Below are 14,544 nucleotides of genomic sequence, written 5' to 3' on the forward strand. Positions count from 1 at the left end.
ATTATACACATATTTATATTTTTATTTATTTATTTATACTTTATATACAAATTTTATTTTATGTGCATGTTATCTTTATTGTTTTTAATTTTATTCGACTTATTATTTGATAATATAATATCAAAACCAATCATCAAATTATATCAGGAACTGAACTGAATGAAAGCATGTGTTAAAATAAATTTATTGTTTTTTTTTGTGAAATGAGATTTGTTAACAGGGTTTGATAATATCGTATGGTCGAAAAAAGCGGTATCAAGTTGGCTTGGAAATGACGATCAATTAGATTCAGCGTACAATCTTAAATATAAAATGACGACAATCATCGTTTCCTAACCAACTCCGACCCTGTTTTTTTTCGATCGTATGGTATATTTATGTATATCAAAATGTTGTTTGTTCTTTTCTGTTGTGAAAAATGTTTGTAACATTTATTTTCAATGTTCAGATAACATTTTTTTAACAGAATATACTGTATGGCGCATCTCATACGCCTCGGTTGATTATATGAAAACGGAAAGATGTAGAAACAAAATATTTTATGGGTATATGTGGAAAGGCAATGTGCATAATTTAAAATTATTTTGAAATGTACAGGATATGTCAGAACTAAGATCCACACCAGAGTGTTATATTTTTTGTTATGGAACACCCGGTATTTTATTTCATTTTTGGATCCTTGGACACAAAATAAGGCATTATTGTAAGGGTTAAATATATTTACAAGCTTTGGTTTTTGGGATATTTAAATATACATGCTATAATAAAAAAGATTATCAACGCCCTGTACATTACTTTTCAGAATTAATTCTTGTGCTTTTAAGCAGGGTTGGCAAATATGATATTTATATAAATATCAAATATCGGATATATATCCGATATATATTAAGTTTTGATATTTATTTTTGTTTTTATTTTTTATGTAAAACTGCGTTTAGTATCAAGTAAAATGAAGAGCTCAAGCAAATATTTTTATTTCAACTTAATTATTGTCGCTTTGTACATAATATGAACAACATTTAAACAAAAATATATAAAAAATATACAGAAATTCTAAAAAATAAACAGAACTTCTAAAAAATAAACGGAAATTCTAAAAAATAATCAGCAATTCTAAGAAATAAACGGAAATTCAAAAAAATAAACAAATACTCTAAAACTAACAACAAACAAATTTATATTTGATTTATTAATTTTATTAATGGTAAATCATCGTCAGATTCGTCAGAATCAAATGATACTGTTTCTGGCAAAGTTTTTGGCACATTTGAATTGTCCCAGATCCACTCAATATTATCTTTTTTGTTTTTTTCTTTCTGATTGTTGAGTTTTATTTTTTTATAAATATGATATATATCAAGGTAAATAAATATCATGATATATATCAATGATATATATCCGATATATATATCATTGATATATATCATGCCAACCCTGCTTTTAAGCCAGAGAAATAAACTTTACTGAAAAATTTGATTGCTTCGTTTAATGTATACAGGGCTATCAAAAATTGCTGGTCTATTTTAAATATTTATTTTGCATAAAAACTTCGTTATTTCAAATACTACACTATAAGCAGATTTAAATACTCTTTCAAGAATATTAGGGTTTCCTATACCTATCTAGCTCAGATTTTCAATAAAGAGCTAGATAGGTATAGGAAACCCTAATATAGTTTAAAAGAGCGTTTTAATCTGCTTCGATTTATTTTAAAAAATAGAGAGTGGTGCATTCGAAATAACAAATAACTGAAGTTTTTGTTTTTTTTTTGGTTCTCTACCTTTAAACTCAGCACAAAAATTAATTCTTAAAAGTAATGTACAGGGTGTTGATAATCTATTATAAAAATATCTATTATTAAATATCTCAAAACCCAAATTTTAAACATTTTTAACCCTTATAATAAATGCCTCTTTTAGGCCCAAGAATCCAAAAACGAAATAAAATACCGGGTGTTCCATAAGAAAAAATATAACTTTGGTATGGATCTTAGTTCTGAAACACCCTGTATATTTCAAAATAATTATAAATTGTGTACATTGCCTCCCTACATATACCCATAAAATATTTTGTTTCTACACCTTTCCATTTTCGTATAATCAACCCAGGCGAATGAGGTTAGGTTAGAGCGCCGCGCCACCCCGTATATATTAAATTTTTCAAAACTACTTTTTATTTACAACTAGTCGCTTTTATCATAAGATATTTTTTTTATATTGTATCTCTGTTTATATATATTATGCATCAATACATCAATAAATTATATTTCTATGTTAACTTTTCAAGTAAATTGTTTGCAAACTGTAATATGTGCTACAAATTTTTAATAAATTTATGTTTATAAAAAAAATTAGCGATTTGATTATTCATGTTTTATTTCAGGTGAATTCGGAATAATCGGAATATTTTAACACGGAATAATCGGAATATTTTAACAAATTTACTATTTGTTTTCGTATAAAACCTATAATAGCAGTATATAAAATAGAAAAACTGGTTATAGTATATCCAACGAAAAATGACAAAAAAGCAAACTATGTTTAAAATAAAATGACCGAAAACTGTCACTATCATAATATATCTTCTTGCCGGGTCCAGACCAAGCAGACAAAACAGTGACAAGACAGAGACATACATGTTTTACGACAAAGTTGTGACAAATTCAATACATTTCCGCGACATTTTTGTTTTGTTTCAAAATTCATAGACTTTTCAACGTCCCGTCTCGAGTTGGTACAGATCAAAGTGTCTATGTTTTGTTCGTATATTTTGCGACAAATTGTCGGCGCAGTGTGGATGGTATGTGCTGTCAACAGTAGGAGACCAGTAAAATCACACATGGTTAATAAAACTCATTCAACAACTAAACTTTTGACTTTTTTGTACTTTTGTCCTTGCAGTGTGGACAATTTGTCTCAAGTTTGTCTTGTCAAAAGTCTCCATTTTTGTGACAGTTTGTCTTGTTTTGTCAAAAATCGTGTTTACTTTTTATCACCTTGGTCTGGACCCGGCATAAAGTCGCCGTCTCCCTTCGGAAGTTGCCGATCCAACTGGCTATAATGATCGATCCAACTCAGCAGATCTTTTAAGCCAGGAGTTCTGCCTTCTTCCCAATGATCTCCTGCCAGTGGCGCAATTGGAGGCCGTTTTGAGGGGGGCTAGGGGGTGCCAAGCATGGGGGTGCGGGTCGTTTAAAACTGGTTTTTGAAACCAAGTTTTTGCACTCTAAAAAACCAACATTTTTATATTTTGACGACGTATCTTACACTACGAAACACCATCATCAATGAATCAAATAAAAAAATGGTTCAATTTAAATGAAATTTGTTATGTCGATTGAGTGGACCAAAGCCAACTTGACTGTGTATGACACGTGTCACTGTGACAGTTAGTTTTGACGTAAGAAACGTCAAAAGTTGATGTCCGATCGCGACTAAATTTTGTGGGTAGGCTATGTGAGCGACGCACAGTGTTCAAAATTGATGAAAACTTGATCAAAATTGATTACGCGCAAACTGTAAATCCTATTGCGCCAATTTAAACGACTTTTTCATTAATTTTTGACATGTTTTATTGCAAATAGCCTATAGCAGTCATATAAATGCTAAATGCAAAAAAATACTAGTATAAAAGTTTTGCAAGGGAACTTCACATTTTGTGTCAGACATAAAAATCTCACTTGGATAAAATTGCTGTGTAACTTCCAGTATTTTATGGTAGGGAGGATAGAGATCAAACCCATAATTCCTTCGCTCCACGTCTTAAATCTTTGTATAGATCCAGTGTCATATTTTTTTAAATAATTAGTGACAACGCTTCTTCTTAAAGAATAGCGGGACAGAGGAACATTACAAGATTTTTACCAACATTCCAGAATTTTAGTTGCTCTTGTGGGCCTGGTCATAGTTGCCTCTGTTACCAATTTTGAAGCAGAGACGTTTCCCTCTTCACGCAATTTCATGGACGCAGCAAATTATAACTCGGCTGCCGTCGAATTTCCTCAGTCTTCCTACGTTTACTAACGTCCGAACTTTCTACAAATGTTTTTGACGGCCGACCTGCTATAATAATATATACTTGTAGATGCAGAATAACCAGAAACCGCAAGTTGTCGTTGACAACGAAACACTTCATCGGGAAAAATAACATCAACCTCTAGCCAATCTGCATACCTAGACAATAAATTTCTGTATTTCCATCCAGCAGCTTTCCATTTTGTTAAATATTGTCTCATGAAGTTATTGAGAGCGTTAGTTGCAATTTCATCTCCGTTTGTTTCAAAATAATCTTTTAAAAAGTCCAAAATATGAATTTTCTTCACAGAGAAATTTTGGCCAGGTATTTCCATCATTTTCTCATGTAGATGCAGACGTGTAATTGCTATCATGAACAAATGCCAAAAATAAACCCACACACTTTAAAACAATATATTTCTTGACTTACAACACTGCAAAATAACACAAACTAAACTTATGACTACACTGAACACCATATAATAAAAAACTAAATAATGGCCGCCCGGGCACGTGTAAACATGTTTGGAACTCAGTGCAAATGAATCCATATTGCAGCCTGATGCGCACCTTTGCGCAGGTAAAGCAAAATGTTCCTAAATTCCTTAGATTATAGGCTTTTATTTAATGTATAATTTATTGATGAGCAAGGACTAGCAATAAACATAAAAGGCTAATAAAATGACATTTCTTCAAAAACTGTATTGGGTTATAGGCAGCGAATTATACCTGAAAGGAAAAGTGACCTTCATTATAGTATTTAGGTTATTTAAATCCTTAAAATATGTACTTTTTCCTGATATAATTACATTTCCATGAAAAATTCGACCTGCAGCGGCTAACGCCGAAGCAAAAGAAAACATTTTAATGCCAAAATATGCTGTATAAAATTATTATTATTTTTTTAGCTTTTGCTCATAAAGATCTTCAGTTATGATAAAGCCATTAAATCAATGCTTGGTTAAAAGTTGTAAATGACGTAAAGAAACATATACATAAATTTGACGATTGTCAAATAAACTAAAAATTTTCAATTTCGATCGGTTTTTTGCAAATTTTGAACACTGTGCGACGGTGCACACTGTCCAACACTGCAAAGTTGGATACGACGTTTCGTTTACATTTTCATCAGGGTGGGACTAAGCATTTGATATTGAAGAAAAGTGTGAGTCCATTTCGGCATTATTGGTGACGGGCTACAGGAAGACGCCCTCGGCGTTTCGAACCGATGCCTCTAGATGAACAAAATCATCAGGATTTTTCTTAATTGTGGGTCGATTGGAACCAAACTCGGCACGTGGATAGAGGTACCCACATGGAATCCTCAGACGGACAGACGGAAAAAAGAAGTTTTACTTCAAATATGCACACATAGTGCACACACAATTTTTTTGATTTTTGTTTCAGTTGCGCACACCCTCGCGCACACCCAGCCGATTTTTTTAGAAAAATAATTATATTTTAAATTTAGGAAAAAATCCAATTCAAATATTACTGAATAATTTTATTTTTCTTTATAATCATATACATAAAAATATAATCAAAGCAAATCTATAAACATATGCATTTTAAATAGCATTAAAACGCAGTTTGTCTTTATATCTGTATTGATATTGAATATATTAATAATACAATATGGTTGAAAAAAAAACGGCGTCAGATATAAAAAAATAAAGAAAAAAAAAATTCGAAAATGAAGATCACTGTCACTCTTTTATATGTAAAATTATACGAGGAATGTCATCTATTATATCATTTTGAAACCAACTTTTTTTGAGGCCGTTTTTTTTTCGATCATACAGTATAATCTGATAATAAAAAATCCTAATTTATAACCTATATAAACATTAAATGAATATCTAAGTCTCAATTTTTAGTGTTAGACCTGTGTCCATAATCGTATGTAATTGAACAGGTTGACTAGAAATGATCACTAAAGATAGGCATGTTAATTTTGAAGAAACTTTTTAATAACAGAGTCATTCTTAAATAACCTAATGTGTAATTTATTAAAAATATAAAAAATCTCTATAAAACATAAAAAATAAATATACATATAGTGAAAATAAATTTATAAAGGAATTATAATACCTTGCGTTGGTCTAATGATGATATTATTATGTATCTTAATACATTGATTAAAGCAAGGGAATTTTCTGAACAGTGTCCATAAAAATAAGTTTCTTTTTCGATCCAAAAATGTTTTAAAAATATACATAATTGTCTATAATCAGTGATAATAATGAGTATTTGTATACAGTGTTTGCCAAAAGGGTGCCAAATAAATGGGGAAAACATATTTATTCATTGATCTTAAAAAAATTAATCATTAATAAATTTTTAAAAATAAATTTCGAAAATCTCTGTATATTTTTGAATTGTGATTACTTTTTGATACCTTACCTCCTTTTGGTAATCAACCTAGTTTTATATTTAAAGGGTAAAATTTTAAAATTAGCCAGCCATGATAAGAAAAGGATTATCTTTTAGAAGTTTCATAAATATACAAGTACTAAAAAAATATGCTTTTTGATATTCTTCAGAAGATTATTCAGAAATTGTTGAATATTTTAGAAGTTTATTCAGAAAATTGTACCATCTCAAAAATAATCGTATTAAATAAACTATAGTAAAGAAAATCCTACCATAAATTATTTTTTCATCTAGAATAGTTTGTTCTGTATAAATTTATAAAGGAAAAACATTAGATTTCCCTTGCCATGTTATTGTTACGAAAAAAAAAATATTTTTTAGGTTTTCCACACAAAAATGGTGTACAAATTAATTTTTTGTTCTTGGTGTAGTTCATGTGTATTCATGAATTTTGGTACATAGACGTAAAAGCAAATTCGAAAAAAATCTCTTTAAATTTTTTATATACAGGGTTGCTCAATATTCGTGGAAACAGAACTACATAATATTTGGAATCAAAATAAAGTACATTCGACTAGTGATGTGTCGGTATTTGAGTAACGCGATTTTGGAGCGGTATTTTTTTGTAACGCCGTGTCGCGCTCCACAACGAATGAGGAACCTGTTACTGAAGAACGACAATCATAATGACGACAAAATTATAAATTATTTATAATTTGCAAATAAATTATTTATAATCGGTCTTGAAGTTAGCTTGAAGTGTAGTAACCGCATAGCGACGTGTTTAGCTCCAGCCGTCGCGATTTTGTCGGTCGCCTACAATAGTTACTGGAACTGTACGTAGCGTCGAGCGATCTCGATGGCGACGTGTTCGCTTCAGCCGTCGCGCTCCTAGAGTTGTAGTTCCCTGACGCGTAACTGCTGTAACTGGGCATCGACGTTCGACTTCGGCGGCGCGGCGGCCTACTTCGCTCCAGCCAGCCGTCGCGCTCCTAGAGTTTCAGTTCCCTGTCGCGAACAGAAGTAACTGCTGTAACTGCTGTAACTGGCTATCGACGCTCGACCTCGGAGGCGGCTTACTTCGTTCCTGCAGTCGCTGGAGCGCTTATAGGGTTTCGTTTTCGCCTGTAGCGATTGGGTCGGTTACTATTGGCGTTGGTGCTCCCGTTGCCGTCGCTACGTTACTTTTGAAATAGCGATTTTTGGTATGTACTAAGCATGGTATAAAATAACGTTGTTTGAAAGATGAAACGTAAAAGCAAATAAAATAAAATGAAAATTTTATTTGCTTTTATACATTTATATAAGTTTTATTGTTTATATCTATTTTTAAGGTCTGATGATGGCTGAAATTGCCGAAACCGATCACCAATAAAGAATTTTTTTGACAGTGGTTTGTGGGAGTAGGTAGGTAGTATAAAATAAAAGTTGGTACCAATGCCAGAAATACTACATAAGCGAGGACGCGACACTTAGGAAGTTGGAACCTCGATTACAAAATGCTGATATTTTGTCGCGGTATATTTCTGGAACGGGTCGCTATTGTAACGCGCCTCATGTGGAACCGGTAGATTCCCATCACTACATTCGACACAATTTACCTCTACACAAAAGTGCTTTGTTTTCCGCTAGAGGGCATCAAACCTTAAAAAATATAAATACATTTTTTTAAGATATTTTAAGAACCGTTATTCCGATTTGAATGACATGTGGAGTGCCTATGTTTTGCTAGCGCTTTAAAATTTGACTTTAACAAAAACACAAAAATACGGCCAGGATGAAAATTATATCCCCACCCCTATATAGCAAATACCCTAAATAGCCAACTATAGCTTGTGTGCCAAAAGTATTTTTTATAAGTCAGCTTCGGAAAAACATTTTTCTCAAAAAGTACGCGCGATGGCGATTTTTTTACAAGAGACAAAAAAAAATGTAGTAAATACTAGCAGGACCATTTTAATGAAAAATCAGTCGTCGGTGGAATTTCTACTAAAATTTATGTAGGGGCGGTGGTAGTTTTTACCCTACCCATACTTTTTCTTGATTTTTTGTGAAAATCAAACGTTAAAACGCTTAGCAAAATATAGGCACCCCAAATCTCATTCAAATCGGAATAACAGTTCTTAAAATATCTTAAAAAATGTTTTTATTTTTTTGAAGTTTGCTGCCCTCTAACGGACAAACGAAGCACTTTTGTATAGAAATAAATTGTGTCCAATGAACTTATTTTGATCTGAAAAATACGTAGTAGCTTTATGTCCAGAGAATAATAGGACACCCTGTATATTGGGACACCTTGTATTTTTGCGAACTTTTTGACATACTCTGTATAACCGTGAGTGTTAATGATGCTAATAAAAAAATATAAGACATTTATAAATCATAAATATAAACGTATACAGGGTCAGTTTCCTGCGATGTTCTCTATGGGTATCTCGGAAACTGCTGGAGATAGAGGGTCGGTTAAATGGGGAAAGAATTGCAGCTTTGTGGGGTCTTTTGGTGTGGTTTTGGGGGAAAGGGTGGAAATTTTGGCTATATTAAAAATTGTCCCTAATTCCATTATAATCTATTTTAGACAAAAAGTTTTCAGATAAAAGTTGTAGATAATCACATCCCGAATGAGTTTGTGTTCTCCGATTGTGTTTCTAAAGCCTGTCATTTCTGACCTGACATATATGACACAAACATATATATGTTTTTTTAAGTGGAAACCATAGTTGGCCATGACTTCATAAAAAGCGCCATTTTTAAGCTTTTCAGCGATATAAGCTATAGGTTTTTTTTGAAAAATTATTGAGTAACAGCCAATTCTTATTATTCTTGACTAATTTCACTTAGTTGATATGGTATTCTTATTCTGTTATTTATAACTTATAAAAATACAAAATATATTATTAAACAGTTCTTTTCAATTTACATTACACAAACTAAAACTTAAAAAAATAATATCACTGCATACACTTTAAGTTATTTTAGAAAATGTTCAAAAAATCCGCCATTGTTTTGAGTACATAAATACATCTTTGTACAACTGAATTACTACCTATTCTCAGAGAACGACCGGTCGACTTAAATTAACTTCTCCCGTACCGCCTCTTCGAGTGTCTCTCTTAATTCATAAGTTCTTTTGTAAATCTTGTTAACCATACCGCATAAAAAAAGTCTAAAACGGATAGGTCAGGTGATCGAGAAAACCCATGCAATTAGTCAACCTCTTCCTATCCCTGAGTTTTTATAATTATGATATAAATAATTTTTAACATTTCTTTCATTGTGGGGGGGGTATCGGGTATCATAATGAAAGTCATGTTGGAACCACTCTATGGATGCGCGAGTATCTAAATTTAACATGTCTTTGAAAACCATTCCCTAAAAAACGTAACGTTCACCGGTCAACGTATCCTCGAAAATGTATGGCCAAGAAAAGTTGAACCAATAATCCTACACGCTTTTCTTCATTTGCAAAATTCATATTTACAATTTTTATTTATTTTAATTTAGAAAGTTTGAATATGACAGTTTCACATTTCTGAGAGCGACGACGATTGAACTTGTTTCCATAGCTAAATAAGTGAAATTGTTTAAAAATGATAAGAATTGGCTATAACTCGGTAATTTTTCAAAAAAAAACATATTATAGCTTATATCTATAGCTATGGTTTCCATTTAAAAAAACATGTTTGTCTCATATGTCAAAAATGACAGACTTTAGAAAAAAAAAACGGAGGACACAATCTTATTAAGGATGTGATTATCTACAACTTTTATATGAAAACTTTTTGTCTAAAATAGATTATAATGGAATTAGGGACAATTTTTAAAATAGCCGAAATTTGTTATTTTTTTTCGAAATATCTAGTAAGCCATGAAAATTTTCAAAAATCTGAAAAAGGCGCATATTTATGACCCCACAAAACTGCATTTCTTTCCCCATTTAACCAACTCACTATCTCCAGTAGATTCCGAGATACCCATAGAGAACATCGTAGAAACCCTGTATATAAACATATGTATAATTCTCTAATTACGTATTTGAAATAACGACCAGTCTATATTTGGATTGTTCTAATAATTAATATTTAACTTAATAAATGGTATAATATATAAACATAAATGTAAAAAATTACGTGATATAGTCTCAAATCGGTTTCGGACCTGGGTCCGTGTTATGAATCTGAACAGGCTGACTAGAAGTGACGGTACCATAGTTCACTACAAAGTCATCGTATTCGCTTTGATAAAAACTTGCCGGAACACTCTGTCCTCCTCTGGGCGATACCAAGTTGGAAAATTCGTCGGTTCCTCTAGGTATGCTGTACATACTCCTTCCCCTAATTCGGCGACTGATCGAGGAACCTATAAATAGTTCATAGTTATTAAGAGGTGACTGGGTTTGAAATCAAACTATATATACTGGCTTGGTCAATCTCAATCCATGGTCTGTATTTTAATGAGTAAAACAAAGATAAAAATACCTAATTTACGTGGCGGACATTGTCTCGAGCCGAGTGCCGTAATGTAACGCTTGTTCGCTGCTCGCGCCGAAATACGAAAATCTCGTTTCGAATTCTCAGCTCGTTATGTTCCAGTATTTTTTTCAGCCCTTCAAATATGTCAGCTATACAGGGTGCTTCAAAAAATATGTGCCATCTCTCGTCAATTCCTCATGTAAAAATAAGATTTATTTTTCATATCAACATAGGTCATAGTAGAGGTCCAATTCTGCCTCGTTTGGTAGCTACAGGGGGTTAAAGTCTCAATTTTTTGACAAGTTATTATAAATTCTTTCCAAATGTTTTTGGCCATTCAAACGAAATTTTGCGAGTAAAAGTGCAACGTGTGTGTGAAAGTCAGTGGTGCACATGTTTTTTTTTTAGAAAAATATTCCACTGACAACACATACGGACATCCCTGGTGAATATATTTCACTTATTTAGCATTAAAATATGTTCCGCTAAGTAACATAGTAACTTTTATCCTCAAAATTTAATTCGAATCGCTAAAAGTCTTTGGAGGAAAATTATAATAAATAAAAAAAATTAAAACTTTAAGCACTTGTAGCTACGAAACGAAGGAGAATCTGGTCTATGTTATGAAAAATAAATATTATTTTTACATAAGGAACCTACCCACGAGAGATAATACATGTTTTTCGAAACAACCTGTATAAAAATTGGGAATGGTTCGTTTATTCAAACTTTTTAGCTATTTATTATGTTGCTTATACCGCCAATTAACACAAGCACCTTTAATCACAGTCAAAGCCACGATATCTACTAGAAACATGATTGAAAAACGGATGTTCGCCGAACTTGTATTGACTTGTAATATAACAATCAAAGAGATTCGCTAAAAGACCGACAGTCGAGTGGAGCACCGTTGTTGTTTGCGAACCGCTCGGTTAGGCGATTGTTTCCCGGCTCTTTAGCTCGTTTTGTTTTGTAACACGTTGCATTACAACGCTCGGATAAAGTAAAGCTCAGACTTTATAAATAGTGTACTAAAAGAGAGAACATTTCCATTAATGACAAGGGAATATTGAACACAAACAGGTATGTATAAGAACAAACGAGAACGTTACCTATATACATTTTTTAAATGAAACTTCTTTACGCGCGCTGGGAGTAAAAATTGAAGGTCGTGACACGGCCATGAGACACGAGACGCGAGAGGAAAAGTGGTAACGATCTTGGAGCGTCGTAACTCGGACCCTCTGTTACCTGGGGGCTGGAACTCTGAATGTAGATGGGACTCAAAAAGCTCCATCGATTCATGATGTTTTGAAGACGTTTCGTGCACTATGAAACCCCATCATCAATGACGAAAAAATCGTACAATTTAATGTGGGTCTTTGGAGCGTCGTAACTCGGGTCCTATGTGAGCTAAGGGGCTGAAACTCAGAATGTAGATGGGGCTCGAAGAACTATGAAACCTGAAATCGTGCACTATGAAACCCCATCGTCAATGTCAAAAAAATCATCCGATTTAAATAAAATTTAATATGTCGATAGATAGGTCCAAGGCGAACTTGACCGTGTACAATACGTGTCACTGTGACAGTTAGTTTTGATGTAAGAAACGTCAAAAGTTGATGTCGTCCGATCGCGACCAAATTTGATGGGTAGACTATGTGAGCGACGGTGCACACGGTCCCACCCTACAACGTTGGATACGACGTTTCGTTTACATCTCCACAGGGTGGGACTAAGGATTTGATATTGAAGAAAAGTGTGGGTCGATTTCGGCATAATTGGTGACGGGCTACAGACTGACGCCCTCGACGTTTCAAACCGATGCCTCTAAATGGACGAAATCATCAGGATTCTTATTAATTATGGGTCAATACACGGGGTAGGCATAATTAATGATAAGTATGTTGGAATATAAAAATTGAGTTAGCGCTCATCAATAAAATATAAAATCTTATGCGAGGCATTACCTACATACGATTTTATATTTTATTCATGATATTTATATTAATGGTTGGTTTAGACATCTTTTGTTGATCTCGTAAACAAAAAATATGTGCAAAATTATAACCAGTGGACAAAAGTAGAACTAGCTTTCACTTTCACTGAAAGTATGAATATACTAATCATGTATGAAATGTGTGTTCATGCGTTCATTATTTGAACTGAAGTCAGACTGCGCTAGTGCTGAGTGAGAATAATAGGTGAGAACACGTCTTTATATGCTGAAATAAATTCAATCTGTATACTAGAGAATCCCTATCATCCCTATAAAATTTGACCACAATACCGGGTGCGTCTCAAAAGTGGCTCACCCCTATGACTTTATTTTTTCAGATAAAAAAAATGAGATTTAGTATGCTAGTATATGACATAAATTAGTATTGATTGACGTATTCCATTGTTTTTGGTCACTTCCTGTTTCACCGGAAATGACTACAACTTTTGATTTTTAAATGGCACCGTCGCATCGGTATATCTCTACTTTATTTTGACACTTTCGCTTAAAAAATCGTATTTTAAATTACAATCTACAGTGCCGTGGCTGTGTTAAAAACACTAATTTTTATTCAAGGAGCATTGGAAAAATAGTTTTGATAGTCTAATATTTTTCGTGTCTTGTCCTGGCTGGTTAAAAGATGTTCAAATCGTATTTTTAATCATATCTCAATTATTTCAAATGAAACAAGTATGGCTCATTAGCATATTTGTAAAAAGCATTTTTTACAAATAATTTGGTACTTGGTATTGGTATTTCGAGTCAAATTGTCGTTATAAACCGCATGTTACAATTTCAAATAAACCATATACGGAAATGTCAAAAGTTGACATATGATATGTCATTCTATTCAGAGTGTCATTTTCTATTGAATAAAGTAGAAATATACTAAGGGTGCCATTTAAAAATCAAAAGTTGTACTCATTTCCGGTGAAACAGGAAGTGACCAAAAACAATTAAATACGTCAATCAATCCTAATTTATGTCATATACTAACATACCAAAATTCGTTTTTTTATCTGAAAAAATAAAAAAGTTATAGGGTGTGAGCCACTTTTGATACGCACCCGGTATAACCTTGAGAAAAAAAGTACTTACGAACTATACCAATATGTTCCTGAATGTCTCTGTGCACGTCTGATATATCCCACATTGCCAAAAACGCACTGCAACATGATTGTTGTCTAGTGCCTGGCCTTATGTATGGTTGGAATGAAAAACTGTAATGATGTGCTATAGCGGCCAAACACATCTCAATGCAGATGAGAAAATCCTGAAAAAGTATATGTATATTATAGAAAGATATTATGGTGAACCATCAGTGAAACATGGAGAAATCTCGAACGTACGAGCACCTTCTCTCAATAGAAAAATACGACAACCTGTGTAAAAAAGTAATTGTACAGATAAATACCGTATGATCGAATAAAAACGGCGTCAGCGATGGCTATGAAATGAAGATCGCTGTCATTTTATATGTAAAATTATATGGGAAATTGTCATTTCATAGCCATCGCCGACGCCGTTTTTATTTGATCATACGGTATTAGTTTTAGTTCTTTAAGTATTATTTCTTGCAAATAAATTTCACTAATTTAATCTGACTTTAAATTATCCATACGAAATCCACGAAAAACATATATAACACTATCAATACTCTGAATACAAACAGTTGGAAAATAAGACA

General features: G+C 32.7%; 1 protein-coding gene across 1 annotated transcript; it reads right to left on the bottom strand.

Moving 5' to 3' along the window:
• Positions 1–10,304: 10,304 nt before the first annotated feature.
• On the bottom strand, positions 10,305–14,129 carry LOC115879671 (transmembrane protein 184C-like). Its single transcript, XM_030896596.1, has 2 exons — positions 13,956–14,129; positions 10,305–10,745 (listed from the first exon to the last, which is right to left on the bottom strand). Exons 1-2 carry the CDS (start codon positions 14,107–14,109, stop codon positions 10,528–10,530), a joined length of 372 nt encoding a protein of 123 aa, XP_030752456.1. The 5' UTR covers positions 14,110–14,129; the 3' UTR covers positions 10,305–10,527.
• Between the last annotated feature and the right edge of the window lie 415 nt (positions 14,130–14,544).

The sequence above is a fragment of the Sitophilus oryzae genome, unplaced genomic scaffold (assembly GCF_002938485.1).
Source record: "Sitophilus oryzae breed Bouriz unplaced genomic scaffold, Soryzae_2.0 scaffold_1583_pilon_pilon, whole genome shotgun sequence".
Classification (NCBI taxonomy): Eukaryota; Metazoa; Arthropoda; class Insecta; order Coleoptera; family Curculionidae; genus Sitophilus; species Sitophilus oryzae.

Coding starts and splice junctions, on each gene's coding strand:
- LOC115879671 (XM_030896596.1), bottom strand. CDS start 14,109: ATGTGTTTGGCCGCTATAGCACATCATTACAGTTTTTCATTCCAACCA. Junction 10,746..13,955: donor GGAACATATTGGTATAGTTC/GTAAGTACTTTT, acceptor AACTATTTATAG/GTTCCTCGATCAGTCGCCGA.